A 13,350-nucleotide genomic window follows, 5' to 3' on the forward strand; every position below is an offset into this window, starting at 1 on the left:
GGGAGTCTCTGGGTTGTCCTAGTACTTGCTCCGTACACCTGGCTGGCCTCGAACTCACAGAGATCCACCAGCCTCTGGCTCCTAAGTGCTGGAATTAAAGGCATGCGCCACCATTGTCTGGCCTAGGACAAAGCGTTTAATTGGGGGCTTGTGTTTAATTTCTTAGGGTCAGCCCATGATCATCATAGCAGGGAGTGTGGCAGCAGGCAAGCAGGCATGCAGGCACGCAGGCACGGTGCTGGAGTGGCAGCTAAGAGCTTACATCTTATCCATAGGCAGTAGGAAGAGAGCTAGACTGGCATGGGATTTTGAAAAGCCCGCTCCAGTGTTATACCTTCTCCAAGAAGCCCACATCTCCTCTTTCCTAAACAGTCCATCAGCTGGGAATGGAGAATTCAAACATGAGCCTATGGAGGCCAGTCTCCTTCAAACCACCACACCCAGCAAGAAACGCTTGGAGCTGTGAGTGCTCCCCAAGTGTTGTTAGGCATTGCTAAGAGATAGAAACACTCCACTTCACTGTGTGTTTGTTTGTTTTTAAAGTATCCAACTGTGGCTTCCATTCCTTGATGGACTACACCATCTGGCTCTGACTGGAGAAACTCCAGCATGTTTAATATATTTATTCAAGTAAGAGGGAGGAAATTAGCACGTGCTCGTCAGTTAAAGGAAAGGGTGTCAACACTCCAGTGCTTATCAGAAGAATCATAGAAGTCAAGCTGGAGTCACTGCAGTCAAGCGCCTGGGTGTCTGGAAGCTGGCTCTGGGAAGCCTCTCTTTCTCCGAGGATCCTGCCTCAGTCCTCTTCAAACGGGCATGGAGACCCTACATCTAGGCAGCCTCCTGGACCTTCCCAACTGTAAGCTTCCCACCTCACTGCCTTAATCGGTTGCTGACATCAAATCCAGTGTCAGAATCTCACAAGGAAAAGATCAGTCTGTGGACTCTTCCCACGTCTCTCATCCCTGGGTTCTTCCTGATACTCCTCGATTATTTCTACCACTTTCCTTCTGTCAGGAAATGAACTTCTTTTGCCCATTCTTTAAAGGCAGGTCTCCTTTGCAACAGATCTCCTAAGTATACCTTTGCCTAAGAATGACTTACTCAAAGAAGTGGAAAGCTTTGCAGGGACATGGAAAACTGGCCTGGATGTTTAAAGCAGCTCCCTCTTTGTAAGTTTTAAAACTCAGAAGGGGCAAAACCTGCTTCAGGAGGGGAATGGGCAGAGCGGTGCTTCTCAGCCTTCCTAATGCTGTGACCCTTTCATACAGCTCCTCATGTTGTGGTGATCCCCTAAAGATAAAATTATTCTCATAGCCACTTCATAACTGTAATTTTGCTACTCTTATGAATCTTAATGTAAACATCTGTGTTTTCCAATGGTCTTAGGTGACCTCTGTGAAAGGGTCATTCAACCCCCAAGGAGTCTCAATCCACAGGTTGAGAACCACTGGGATAGAGGAAGCATGATTCAGCCAAACAGTGAAATAGTTATCATTCAGGGCTAAAAACAAACACCAATACAAAATACAACAAAAACAAGGCCAAAGTAAACTGAAGTGTATCATGTGAATAAAAAAAAAAAAAAAAAAAAAAACCTGGAGAGTTTGTCATTCCAACTCTGTATGATTCTAAAGAAGGCAAACCCATAAAGACAGTAAAAAAAAAAAAAAATCAACAAAACAACATCACATGTGGTGGTTTGGATATGCTCGGGCCATCGAATGTCACTAATGGAAGGTGTGGCCTTGTTTAGGAAGTGTGTCACTATTGGGGTGAGCTTTGAGATCCTCCTTCTAGCTGCCTGAGGATGCCAGTTTACCTTTGGATCAAGACATAGACCTCTCAGCTCCTCCAGCACCGTGCCTGCCTGCATGCTACCATGCTTCCCACCTTGATAATGGACCGAACCTCTAAATCCATAAGCCAGCCCCAATTAAACATTGTGCTTATAAGAGTTGCCTTGGTCCTGGTGTCTGCTCACAACAATGGAAACCCTAACTAAGACAACACACAATCACGTTTCTGGGGATGCAGGAGAGGGGATGAGTGGAGCTCAGGATTTTTTAGGGGAGTGAACTTGTTCTATGTGAGATTGATTATGGGGGTGGGGATATGCATTTGAAGGTCCCCCCAAAGAGCAAGTGATGGTATCTATAGACTTTCCATAATACAAAGATGTGTCAAGGAGGTTTATCAGTTGTAACACATGTATCACTCTGGTGGGGAGTTCAAGGGGAAGTATGGAGAGGATGTGGGAAACTTGTATCTTTCAGTTTTGGTGTAAACCTGAAAATGCCCTCAATCTTTTTTTTTTTTTTTTTGACAAATTTACAACAGCACAGAAATAAAGCAGATGTAGAACTTATCCCACATCATCCAAATGAAAGCATTTTAACTAGTTGTCACAGACAGAACACTCACCTTGTCAACTACACATCCTAAACCAAGTGAAGAGTCGCAGATCTTGGCAACAAAACGGTAGTTTTGTATTTTATACTGATCTATTGCAGAAAAAAACTAAAACTTGCTAATTAGGCTGAACATCATAGATGGCAGAGGATGCAGATGTTTAGAGGTACCCGTAGAATCTGTCCATTCTGGAGAAAATAGGGATTCAAATCAGCAGAACTCTAGATGTCTGTGGTGCCATCATGAGAGATGCGACATTTCATTGTCTAGTCTCAGAAGGAAGAGAGAGCTTTCTAATTTTCCTAATTTCTCACCCCCTCTCTCCTCCTTTCCTATCCTCCTCTTTCCTTTGTTTTCTTCCTTCATTCTAACTGGGTTTCAAGTACCCCAGACTGGCCTTGAACTCTCTATATAGTGAAGAATGGCCTTGAATGGCCCTCTGTCTCCTGATTACTGGGATTATAGTCCTGCACCATCATGCAGTTTATGTGGTTCTAGGGAACAAGCGCAGGGCTCTGTGGACACCTGGAGAGCACTCCACTTACTGAGTTACTGACCTTAAGCTCCACTTTTGTCTGCAGCATCCCCATCCCCAAGTCTGGCAATATAGCTAAGGCTTGCTTCCTTTGTGATCCTCTGTCTTAGTGGGGATTACTAGTATATGCCACCTTAACAAATTTCCCTCCACATATTTTAATACGTAGCTTCTTATTTAGGAAGCTGAAAAAATCCTAAACAAATCAAATCCAGAGAAATTTACTCAAAGGTGTATTATAATTAAACTGCTGAAAACTAGAAACACAGAGAAAGTCTTGAACAGAGACAGGGAAGAAGATGTTATTTGCACAGAGAAACAGTGTATTGCAGGGACAACAGATATTCATCTGAAATTATGGTGGAAGTGGCACAGCATGCTTCAGACTTGAAAGAAAAGAGCTATCTACTGTCAGCTTACCTCTAGTGAATCTGTCCATAAACACAATGGTTAGTTTTTAAATTTCGACTTGACACAAGCTAGACTCATGCGAGGGGTCTCGGTTGAGGGGTTGCCTACAGCAGGTTGGTCAATGCATATGTCTGTGGGAAACTCTTGATTGCTAATTGATGTAGAAGGCCCGCCTGTGGGTGTCATTGTTCCCTAAGCCCAGAACTGTAGGCTGAACTGCAAGAGTGAAGAGAATAAGCTGAGCAAAGGAAGCAAGCAGACATCATGGACACATTGTTTCTCCCTGCTCTTGAATGTATGGACCTACTGTGAGTCGGACACCAGTCAAAACTCCATTAAGTACCTGTTCTCCATAAGCCTCTACTTTAACTGGAGGGCCACAATGTTTCTTGGGATCTCCTGGGATCAGCCTCAATTCAGAACCAGCATCCAGTAGACTCCGGAAAGTCTGATTATTTCCTTTCCGCCAGTATACAGCTGACCTAGTAAGGTCCCTCTGGGGAAGAACTGGAGAAAGGCTAACAGCAAAACTTTTAGGTGTCTTATCAAGATCCTTCTTCAAGGGAACCTGGCCACCCCTTCATTCAAGGGGTTCTGGGTCTGCAAACTGGCTCAAGTCTGGAAATTGACTCACTGGCCAAGATTGCCTTTTGCCATAATCCAACGTGGTCTTTCTTTCATTTGTTTGAGATTTTTTTTTTCTGCGTATACAGATCAAACAGATATGCAGTAGGCTTCCTATCAATTTCACGCCTGGAAACACAATGACTGATTAGCCAGTCCCTCTCTTGTGCTGACCATTACAAGCTAAGTCATTAAAAACGTCATTTTGTCTATGCAGTCCATTATAATAACTACAGTCACCTTGTCTCTGGCGATTCAATGCTGCCACCTGGCCCTTGCTACCTCTGGGCCCAATTAAGCCCATTGAATTTAATTCATCCAATTGAGCAGCAGCATCTCCAACCCTAAGGTCTGGCACTAGGACAAGGGCAAGAACGAAACTCTTCAAATGAGCTGGTGCCCCTTCTCACCAGTTTGTGTCTTATAGGACTGGTGAAGGGCCATATCTTCTGGACCTTCCCAATGTGGAACATTAGGTTTTACACAGCCTATCCACTATAGCATTAAAATCCCTTTGTCAACACTAAGCCGAGGGATTTTACACATTTCAGGCACTTCCACACATACATGTGATTATATCATCTTACATTATTATAACAGATTTATTCTATTCTAGGAGCCACTATGAGCACAATATTATTTTTTTTAAAGATTTACTTACTTTATGTATGTGAGTACACTGTTGCTGTCTTCTTCAGACACACCAAAAGAGGGATTCGGATCCCATTACAGATGGTTATTAGCCACCATGTGGTTTCTGGAAATTGAACTCAGGACCTCTGGAAGAGCAGCCAGTGTTCTTAATGACTGAGCCATCTCTCCAGCCCCAAGTATAGTATCATTAACTATACCCATTAATTCTATCAGTGTTCCCTTAATATCTTTCTCTCTGTTTTTCTCTTTCTCTGTGTCTGTCTCTCTCTCTTTGTGTCTGTGTCTGTCTGTCAGTCTCTCTCTCTCTCTCTCTCTCTCTCTCTCTCTCTCTCTCTCTCTCTCTTTCTCTGTATGTGTGTGTGTCTGCTATATTATCCATCCAGGATACCACTGGAGGTTTTTCATTTGTTGTTTAACTTTGAGATGAGGTCTTGTTACGTTGCCCAGGCTGATCCTTCCCACCACAGGTTCCCAAGTGCTGGATCAGTGTGTGACTTAAAGGAGTTCCTGTGATTTAGCAGCAGATGGATGGTAGTGGAGAGCTCCCTGAAAGGCTATTCGGGAACTCGTCTTGAAGTTGTGCTTGCATGGGAAGCTTCTGTTCATTTGGGGCATATTTTGTACTCCAGGGGCAGATGGTTATACCTTTCCCACAGCTCCTTAGCATGACAATAACCTTTAGGGAGCTTGACTTTGGCTCTCAGCAAATTTATCTATCACTCCGGGGCTTATGCAAGGAATAGAGGTTGTAATGACTTGTTTTTGTATGAGCTTAGCACATCTCCTTGGCATTGGGCTCTGTCTTCAGAACCTGTCTGGACCCATCTCCGTTCCCCTGCATTCTGTTTCCCACCAAGGGTTGCTATGAACCACTGCCCTTTCCCTCCTGATCATAAACAAGAGGTTCCTTGCTGGTCCTCTTGGCTCTGCCCTGAGAATGTTGTGCTCCAAGCCCAGTGGTGCAAGAGATTCTCTTCACATCTAGCTCTTGTCTCTCCTCTGCTCAGAGCCATCCACTGACCTTTGTAGCTCATACCTGTTTGATGCTATTGCTTTATTTCCAATCAAAATGTATTTACTGCATACAGCAAACTGTGTAAACCATGGACAAAACACTCCCATAATTAAGAAAATTGACTTTACCTGTATGGGTTCCACCCATGTGAGAAAATTGAACCAACCATTGGGAAGCCCCTGCTGGGCTCCAATCTATCATTCCTCTCATGATTTTTTTTTTCTTTTGAAAAGGAGCTACTCAACTGACTTCTAAATGAATTCAGCCTCTCTTTGAACTTCACATCCGTGCAATGATAGGATGTGTTCTTTCTCGTGTGCGTGTTGGCAAGATGTGTCTATGTTGTGCCATCTCAAGCCTTTTACTTTTATTTTTTATTTGTTTACTTATTGATTTTAGTGTATGAAAACTGATGTCCTTCCCAGGATGTCCATCCTCCTATAACTTCTTGGTATACCAACTTTCTGGCAGAATTTTCCTGTTGCTGTTCCATCTGATGCACCCTACTGTAGCCTCATGAATCTTCTTACTCTCTATCAAGATCCTCGGGCATGTCGCTGTCACAGGGGGTTTGCAGGCACTGCTTCTGTGGCCAGAAAGCCTCTTCTCAGGACACCCTCTGGACTAGCTGGTTTCCTTTACTCTACCAGATCTTCACACAAAGCAGCTTCCTTCAAGACGCCTTTCCTAAGCATCCATATGTTTCTAACCTTTCCCTGTCTACACATCCTCCATATTACTTATCATCCAAATAAATACATGTTTGTTTTGTTTTGTTGCTGAAATATCATCCATTGAGTGGCTGTAAACAACACACACACACACACACACACACACTTCCTTCTCATGGTTCTGAGGGTGTGAAGTCTGGTTCATGTGGGTCCTTTCTTGGTGGAAAGGTCCCAGTAGGCTGCGGACAAGAGGTGCCTACCCTGGGCTTTTATCTGTAGGCTCTGACCAATAATCTGCTCGGAAGTTCGTCTGGGTTGTTGACATGATTAGCAATCAAAGCTGGGGTTGCTGCTAATTTGATACCTGTTAGCTGTACCCCTTGCATTCTCTAACTCATTGCTACTTCACTTCCAAAGCCATCGAGACTAGTCACGTCTCTCTTGGCCTATGCCTTTCTCTTGATGTCTTCTCTCTTTAAGGACTCTTGGGATTCTATTGGGCACCCTGAATAATCCAGGACCAGTCTCATCTTTAGATTACCTGTTCAACAATTTGAATTCTATCTTTAACATCCCCTTTGTAACACACTATGACTGTTTTCATAGGTGTATCACCTGGAATAAAATGCCCAGCCAATTTGTGGCACACTGCTCATCTCACTGTGGTTTCCAATTGTCCATTCCCCAGTTTAGACCACAGGTGGGCACAGTTCTCTGTTTGGTGCCTTCAACTTAGGACCCTGCCCACCACACAGCAGACATTTCACTATTTGTTAAATGAATGAGTGACTGTGTAGATAGATTGGGTAAGTAAGTATATAGTCTTGTTCTTTTTTCAAAGCTAAAAGTCAATGACACTGATTTTTATTTTTTTATTTTTTATTTTTTATTTTTGAAGCAGGGCTCACTCTATGGCCGGGATGGTTTGGAATTCAAGACCACTCTGACTTAGCCTCTACACTGCCGGAATTACAACTATACACTATCCTCCCTGCCCAATGTGACTTTCTCTAACCTGCATTTATTCAGTGTGGGTGTTTGTTTGTTTGTTTGTTTCTGGCCTCTGCATGACACCAGTATGGTTTTGCTCCTTAAAAGGACTGACAGCCCAATATGTCATAGTTCCATGCAGTAACAGATAGAGACATACATGGAATACTGGCTCATAGAATGCCATGAACCTCAGAGGCTGATGGGTCAGGGAACCCTGTCCTACCCAACAAACACATGTTCAGTGCTTTCTCAGAACAAACCTTCTCAGGGATAATAAAACGAGAAATGGAGATGTATTGTTCGGTTCGATTTAAACATAAAAATGTGACTTCATGTACACATGCCAGTTAGCCAATGAAAAATTCAGAAATGACTTAATGAATCGGCCGGATTCCACTGGTAACTTCATTGTTCTGTTTTCTATAGACAGTTTGGGTTCTAGGAGCTCTAGATCTGAGCGCATGAGACAAACGAGACTCAATAAATAACAGATTTGCTATTTGGGTTACAGTGTGGAAAAAAAAATCTCTGGAAACAGATTTATATATTAGTTTTTCACTTTGCCACCAGATGTCCTCCGAGTCGGAAAATATGATGGTCCGAGTGACATTTTGAAGTGTGAATGCCCAACATTTTTGAACAGACAGTGAAGGGATAGTGTGAGGGACTGTGCATGTGACCGCAGACTTTGGGATGAGACACATATTTTGAAGTTTGTCTTACAGGTGTAGCTTTCAGAAGCAATATTTAGTTAACACTCAGATGTTCATTTCTTGAACTCAGCAAACATTTACTTAACATAGTTCCTTTTCATTAATCCCAAACTGGTATTTTTAAAATGTGAGTGAGTGAGTTATTATATTTTGGAATTGATGTCAAACTCCTCCAGCCTTGTGCTAATTATAATGATGAGAGTTTAGTATTTTGAGTGGAGTGTCCCAAGGACTCTAGGAGGACAGAGCTCTGGCTTTTAAGCACTACAGCCACATATTAGAGGACTTTTATGTTGAATTCTGAATGCAACAGCTTACAGCTTTGGGTTAGGCAGTTGAAGGAGCATAATTTAATACAAAATCAAAGAGTACACTTGTAGTTTTGTTTTTGCTTTGCTTTGTGTTTGTTTTGTTTTGTTTTGTTTTGTTTTGTTTTGTTTTGATACAGTTTCTCTGTGTAGTCCTGGCTGTCCAGAAACTTGCTCTGTAGACCAGGGTGTCCTCGAACTACTGGAATTACAGATGTGTGCCACTGCTGCTGACTACTTGTAGTGTATTATTAATTAGGTAATTCACAGGGAAGAATAGAGTACTTAGCATATTAAATGAATACGCAGTATCATTTTGAAACAAGAATATTTGGCATATTAAATTAAACGAGCAGTATCTTTTCAAATCAGAAATTTTTAGGTCTAATGTGTTGTAAACATACAACTCCCCATAACACGTAAGGAACCGTTTTGAAAATAGGCATTTTAAAGAATTTTCTGGGAGTTACTCTGTATCCCCGTGAGGACCCCCACCCTGTCTCTAGTATCACTGAACGTGTGGAACAAATTTGTGCTTTATGGTGAGGCCATCTTCACTTCATGAAGTGGGGCAAGGGTGGGACAGAAAACCTATTTCCAGAGCCTGAGGCCATCTGCATGAAATGTCAGCCAAGCAACCAGATGTTTGCTATGGGTTGGCTCGCACATCTGGCTTCTTGACGGGATTCCTCCTCTTCCCCCCCCCCCCATATGCTTGAGAGATAGTCAGAGAGAAGTGAGGGACACTTGTAAGGGTTTACAGAGGAAGGGGCAGTAATATTTTGGTGTCCTGCAGGGGGCGAACACCTCCAAGTGTTCCAGTGAACTCCGGAGGCAGACCTGCTCAAATCCCCTCAATGCCATTATTCCACATCCACTTAGAATCACTGGTGTGCTTTGTCTAGTCCTCTGATCTGACACCTCTGGACCGCGTGGAGTCTCTAATGGGATGTGGTCAGGAAAGCAGGGGGGTGGGGTGGGACACGGATGAAGGTTCTCTTTCCACCCCGAGTTTCACTTGAGAAAAGCTGTGGTCCCAGTCTGATGTCACTGAACTCTTAGGATTATACCTCTTTATTCATCCCTTTGAACACAGGTGGGCCCAAGTGCTTGCCAGCCTGCTTTCCTGTAAATATGGCATGTCCAGGTTAAGAGCACACGACAGACATGCAGAACACATCTTTTATGACATCCTTATGACATCTTACCTCACATCTTTTCCTGGGCTTCCTCAGACTTTCATACTCACCACCCAAAGGCACCCCAAGCACCCCTTTATTCTAGCACTATTCTATGAGAACAGAATTCCTCTTGGGGGGGGGGGTAGGGAGTCTGTGACAGGCCTGAATTAGAGATGCTGTTGAGGACAGTGGTTGATAATGCTTCACTGTCATTTTAGACTCACACCACAAGGGGGTCCCTACAGGAGGAGCAGTAGTGTAGCCGCATATGTCTGTTCTCTACTTGGCTTCTTTTCACAGAGTCATATACTCCAGATAAGTCACAAGCCTACTTTTGTGTTCTAAAGGGCACTGCCTAATGGAGTACCTTCAGGGCTTACTTTGTTTCTCTAGTTGTTCTCACAGATTTCAGAGCTGTCTTCGCTGCCCTTATAACTTGAGCTTCTTTTATTCAGCATGCGCCTTGTCAGACAAAGAAGGTATGGCTGAGTGTGCGCTAGCTCGAAGCTCATGAGTACTTGTTGGGACTTCAGATCTTCTGAGTGGAGTCCCTGGCCTCTTGGGCAGCACAGCAGTCATTTCATACTTGTACAGTGTCCTGCACAGAGGAAATGGTGCACGCCTTTGATGTCTCTGGCATCCTAGCTCCAATTATCGATGATCTAAAATGTTTCAGACCCCGTAAACCAATACTAAAAGGAGGTGACTTATTTTGTTTCCTAATCTTTACGTTCTCGTCAGGTGAAGGACTCACATGTTTAAAGGGCATCCGCTTCTACCATCTACAGATGGGTGGCCATTTGAGTAGTGCAGAAGGAAATGAATTGGCATCTTTATTGGTAGAAGATGGTGTTGGAAGTGGTCCCAGTTTGTTCAAGGATGGAAGCAACCTGTGTTCAGGGCCCTGCTTATTATCCCGGGCATTTTCTAAACTTTCCTGGCTGAAGACTATCTTTACCACCATCTTTACGTCTTACCTGGCACTGCGTAACTTGTAATTGTATTATTATTGCTCATTAAAATGCAATTGCCAACAGCAACTGCTTTGAGAGACTAGCGAGAGCATGGGGAAGGCTTTCTTCCTAACACTAGCAGATCGTAACCCCTTTCGTTTGGGTTTTAGTTGGAGAACTCAAGTGCAGCCCAAATGAAGAGATACATTGAAATATCTGACTGGAAACCTTCAGGACTCTGATTGGGCTTGTCCTGCCCACTTTGCAGCTAGTGTGTGAGCAGCTTCCTCGCAGGGTGTGTCTTAACTTACAGCAGCTGCCTTTGAGAGCCACGTGTCTGCTAAACGCCTACATTCCATCAATAAGAGAAACTAAGCAGGGAAGGAGAAAACTGTCATACTGTTTTCTCCTTTGGTAACGGTATGGATTAAATAGCCGTGCTTGCTTTTATTTCGCAGAGGAAGAGGAAAGTTTAGATCGGGGTCGTGATCGGATCTTTCTTCCTAGCAATGCTCTCTTTGCCTTTCTTACCCGCCCAAGCAACTCCTGATGCCTCCAAGAATTCTCTGTGTTAGAAAACCTACGCTCGGCAGAGGCAAGGCCTTGGGAGAAGGGAGGGTGAAAGAAGGGGGTGGACCTATGTAAATAGCCCGCAGAAGTCACCTCTCCATTGGCTGGTAGCCTGTCCGTTACCGAGTAGGGCAGGACGTTCCTAGGCTTGAGTGCGGTACCTGAGCGAGACGCGCAGCAGAAAGCCCACGTTGGCGGCGGCCGGGAGCGCAGCGCGCAGAGGCGGGAGACTGCGAATTCCCGAGCCGACGCCGCAGCCTGTGTTCCGCGTTCGGCTCCTCGTCTCTCTCATCGTCTCGGAGAGCGGGATCCCCCGGGAACCCGAGGGACTGCCGAGAGGAAAGCTACATCGTGGCCGCCTCCACTTGGGGAGGCGCGCGGAGATTCCGAGGGGGAGCGACGGTGCCCGAGGGCGGAGGGGCGCTGAGTTTCGAGCCAGAGGGTAGTTAAACCGGCGCAGAGAAAAACTGGCTTTTTAGGACGCGGGGTCGCCACAGCCCGCGACCCGCAGGGGAGTAAACTCTTCACGATTGTCCGACAAGCCAGGAGAGGCGTGCGAGGGGATGGTGCCCGGCATCGCCCCAATCTCTTGATCTGTGGTCTCCGGGTCCCCCCTCGGTCAGCCTCCTGCGAGGGCTCAGGGCAGCGCACGTGTGCAGACTGCGAGTGACCGTGCCGCGACCCGCCCAGGGACGCCGGGTGCATCGCAGTCCTGCCTAGGACACACCTGGCTCAGCCCGTGCGCCTCCAGAGACCTGCGGGAGAGTTGGGGGGGCGGGGGAAGATCCTGGCCATCGCCCCGTCGTCTCTTCTCCGCCCGGGCTTCTCGGGGCGCCGCGGATGACCATGAGAGATAAGGACTGAGTGCCAGGACCGGGAAGAGAGCCCGCCGAGAGGTGGCGGGGGCTGCCCACTCCAAGGGCCACAGCCGCCGCGCTCCGGCCTCGCTCCGCCGCTCGACGCCTCGCGGGGCCCGCGAGGGCAGTCCGGCCGGGCGGCGATGCCCGGGCTGGGGCGGAGGGCACAGTGGCTGTGCTGGTGGTGGGGGCTGCTGTGCAGCTGCGGCCCCCCGCCGTTGCGGCCCCCTCTGCCGGTAGCAGCGGCCGCCGCCGGGGGACAGCTGCTGGGAGCCGGCGGGAGCTCGGTGCGCGCCGAGCAGCCGCCGCCACAGTCCTCTTCGGGTTTCCTCTATCGGCGGCTCAAGACCCACGAGAAGCGGGAGATGCAAAAAGAGATCCTGTCGGTGCTGGGGCTCCCGCACAGGCCGCGGCCCCTGCACGGTCTCCAGCAGCCTCAGCCCCCGGTGTTCCCGCCGCCGCCGCAGCAGCAGCAGACGGCCCGCGACGAGCCTCCTCCAGGGCGGCTGAAGTCCGCTCCGCTCTTCATGCTGGATCTCTACAACGCCCTGTCCAATGACGACGAAGAGGATGGGGCATCGGAGGGTGAGGGGCAGGAGCCCGGGTCCTACGGAGGGGCCAGCTCGCCCCAGCTCAGACAGCCGTCTCCCGGCGCTGCACAGTCCCTGAATCGCAAGAGCCTCCTGGCCCCGGGACCCGGGGGCGGTGCGTCTCCATTGACCAGCGCGCAGGACAGCGCTTTCCTCAACGACGCAGACATGGTCATGAGCTTTGTGAACCTGGGTAAGGATTTTGGGGAGGTAGCATCGCTCGGAGGACGGATCCCTCCTCTGCAGTCTTCTGAGCTCAGGTGGTGGGGAAGGAGGTGAAGGAGCGCGCGCGCGCGCCTGGGATGTGGGACAGCTGGTGCTCCTGACACCTGCGCAGCCGAGTGCTGGCCCGCGCTCCGCTGCAGTGGGAGGGGCTGGAGCGCGCAGGGGTGCCGGCGGAGGGTATCTTCTTCGGGGAGCTCGGGACACTTTTCCCTGTATTCTTATTTCTGACGAGCTCGGGTCACCTCCACTCAAGTGAGTTTGGCCAACGTTAGTAAGATAAGGCCCTCTGCACTTTCCCCCTCTGAACTGTCCTCCTTTGCCCCCTGGACGTTCGGAGTGCCATTGTACCCATATTGACCGTCAGGGAGTCCACCAGCAGTTGAGAACTCCAAGAACCTGATCTGAGTGCTTTAGAGAAACTCACAGGTGCTGAGGAAGGAGGGCTTCGGTGGTTGAGGATGGTCCCACAGGACCTTGGAAGGTGTGCCAATCCCAGCCAGGCGGGGCTTGCGTCAGTGTGGGGCGAGATTCCAGCGCATTTGGGGTAATCCACCCGGTGCCTGCGCTCTCATGCCCTTGGCCATTGTCCCAAAAGGTTGACCCTTTAATCAGTGCTGTCCAAGCTCCTGGGGTCGGGG

At 47.4% G+C, this 13,350-nt stretch overlaps 1 protein-coding gene across 1 annotated transcript in view; it reads left to right on the forward strand.

Annotated features, from left to right (window-relative positions):
* The first annotated feature begins 11,206 nt into the window (after positions 1-11,206).
* The window catches only part of Bmp6 (bone morphogenetic protein 6), a 157,812-nt gene continuing 155,668 nt past the window's right edge, over positions 11,207-13,350 (forward strand). The window contains exon 1 of the mRNA XM_031359693.1: positions 11,207-12,680. Coding sequence (XP_031215553.1) covers positions 12,041-12,680 — 640 coding nt within the window. The 5' untranslated portion in view covers positions 11,207-12,040. The remainder of the gene's footprint in view (positions 12,681-13,350) is intronic.

This window comes from Mastomys coucha, unplaced genomic scaffold, assembly GCF_008632895.1.
Source record: "Mastomys coucha isolate ucsf_1 unplaced genomic scaffold, UCSF_Mcou_1 pScaffold7, whole genome shotgun sequence".
Lineage (NCBI taxonomy): Eukaryota > Metazoa > Chordata > Mammalia > Rodentia > Muridae > Mastomys > Mastomys coucha.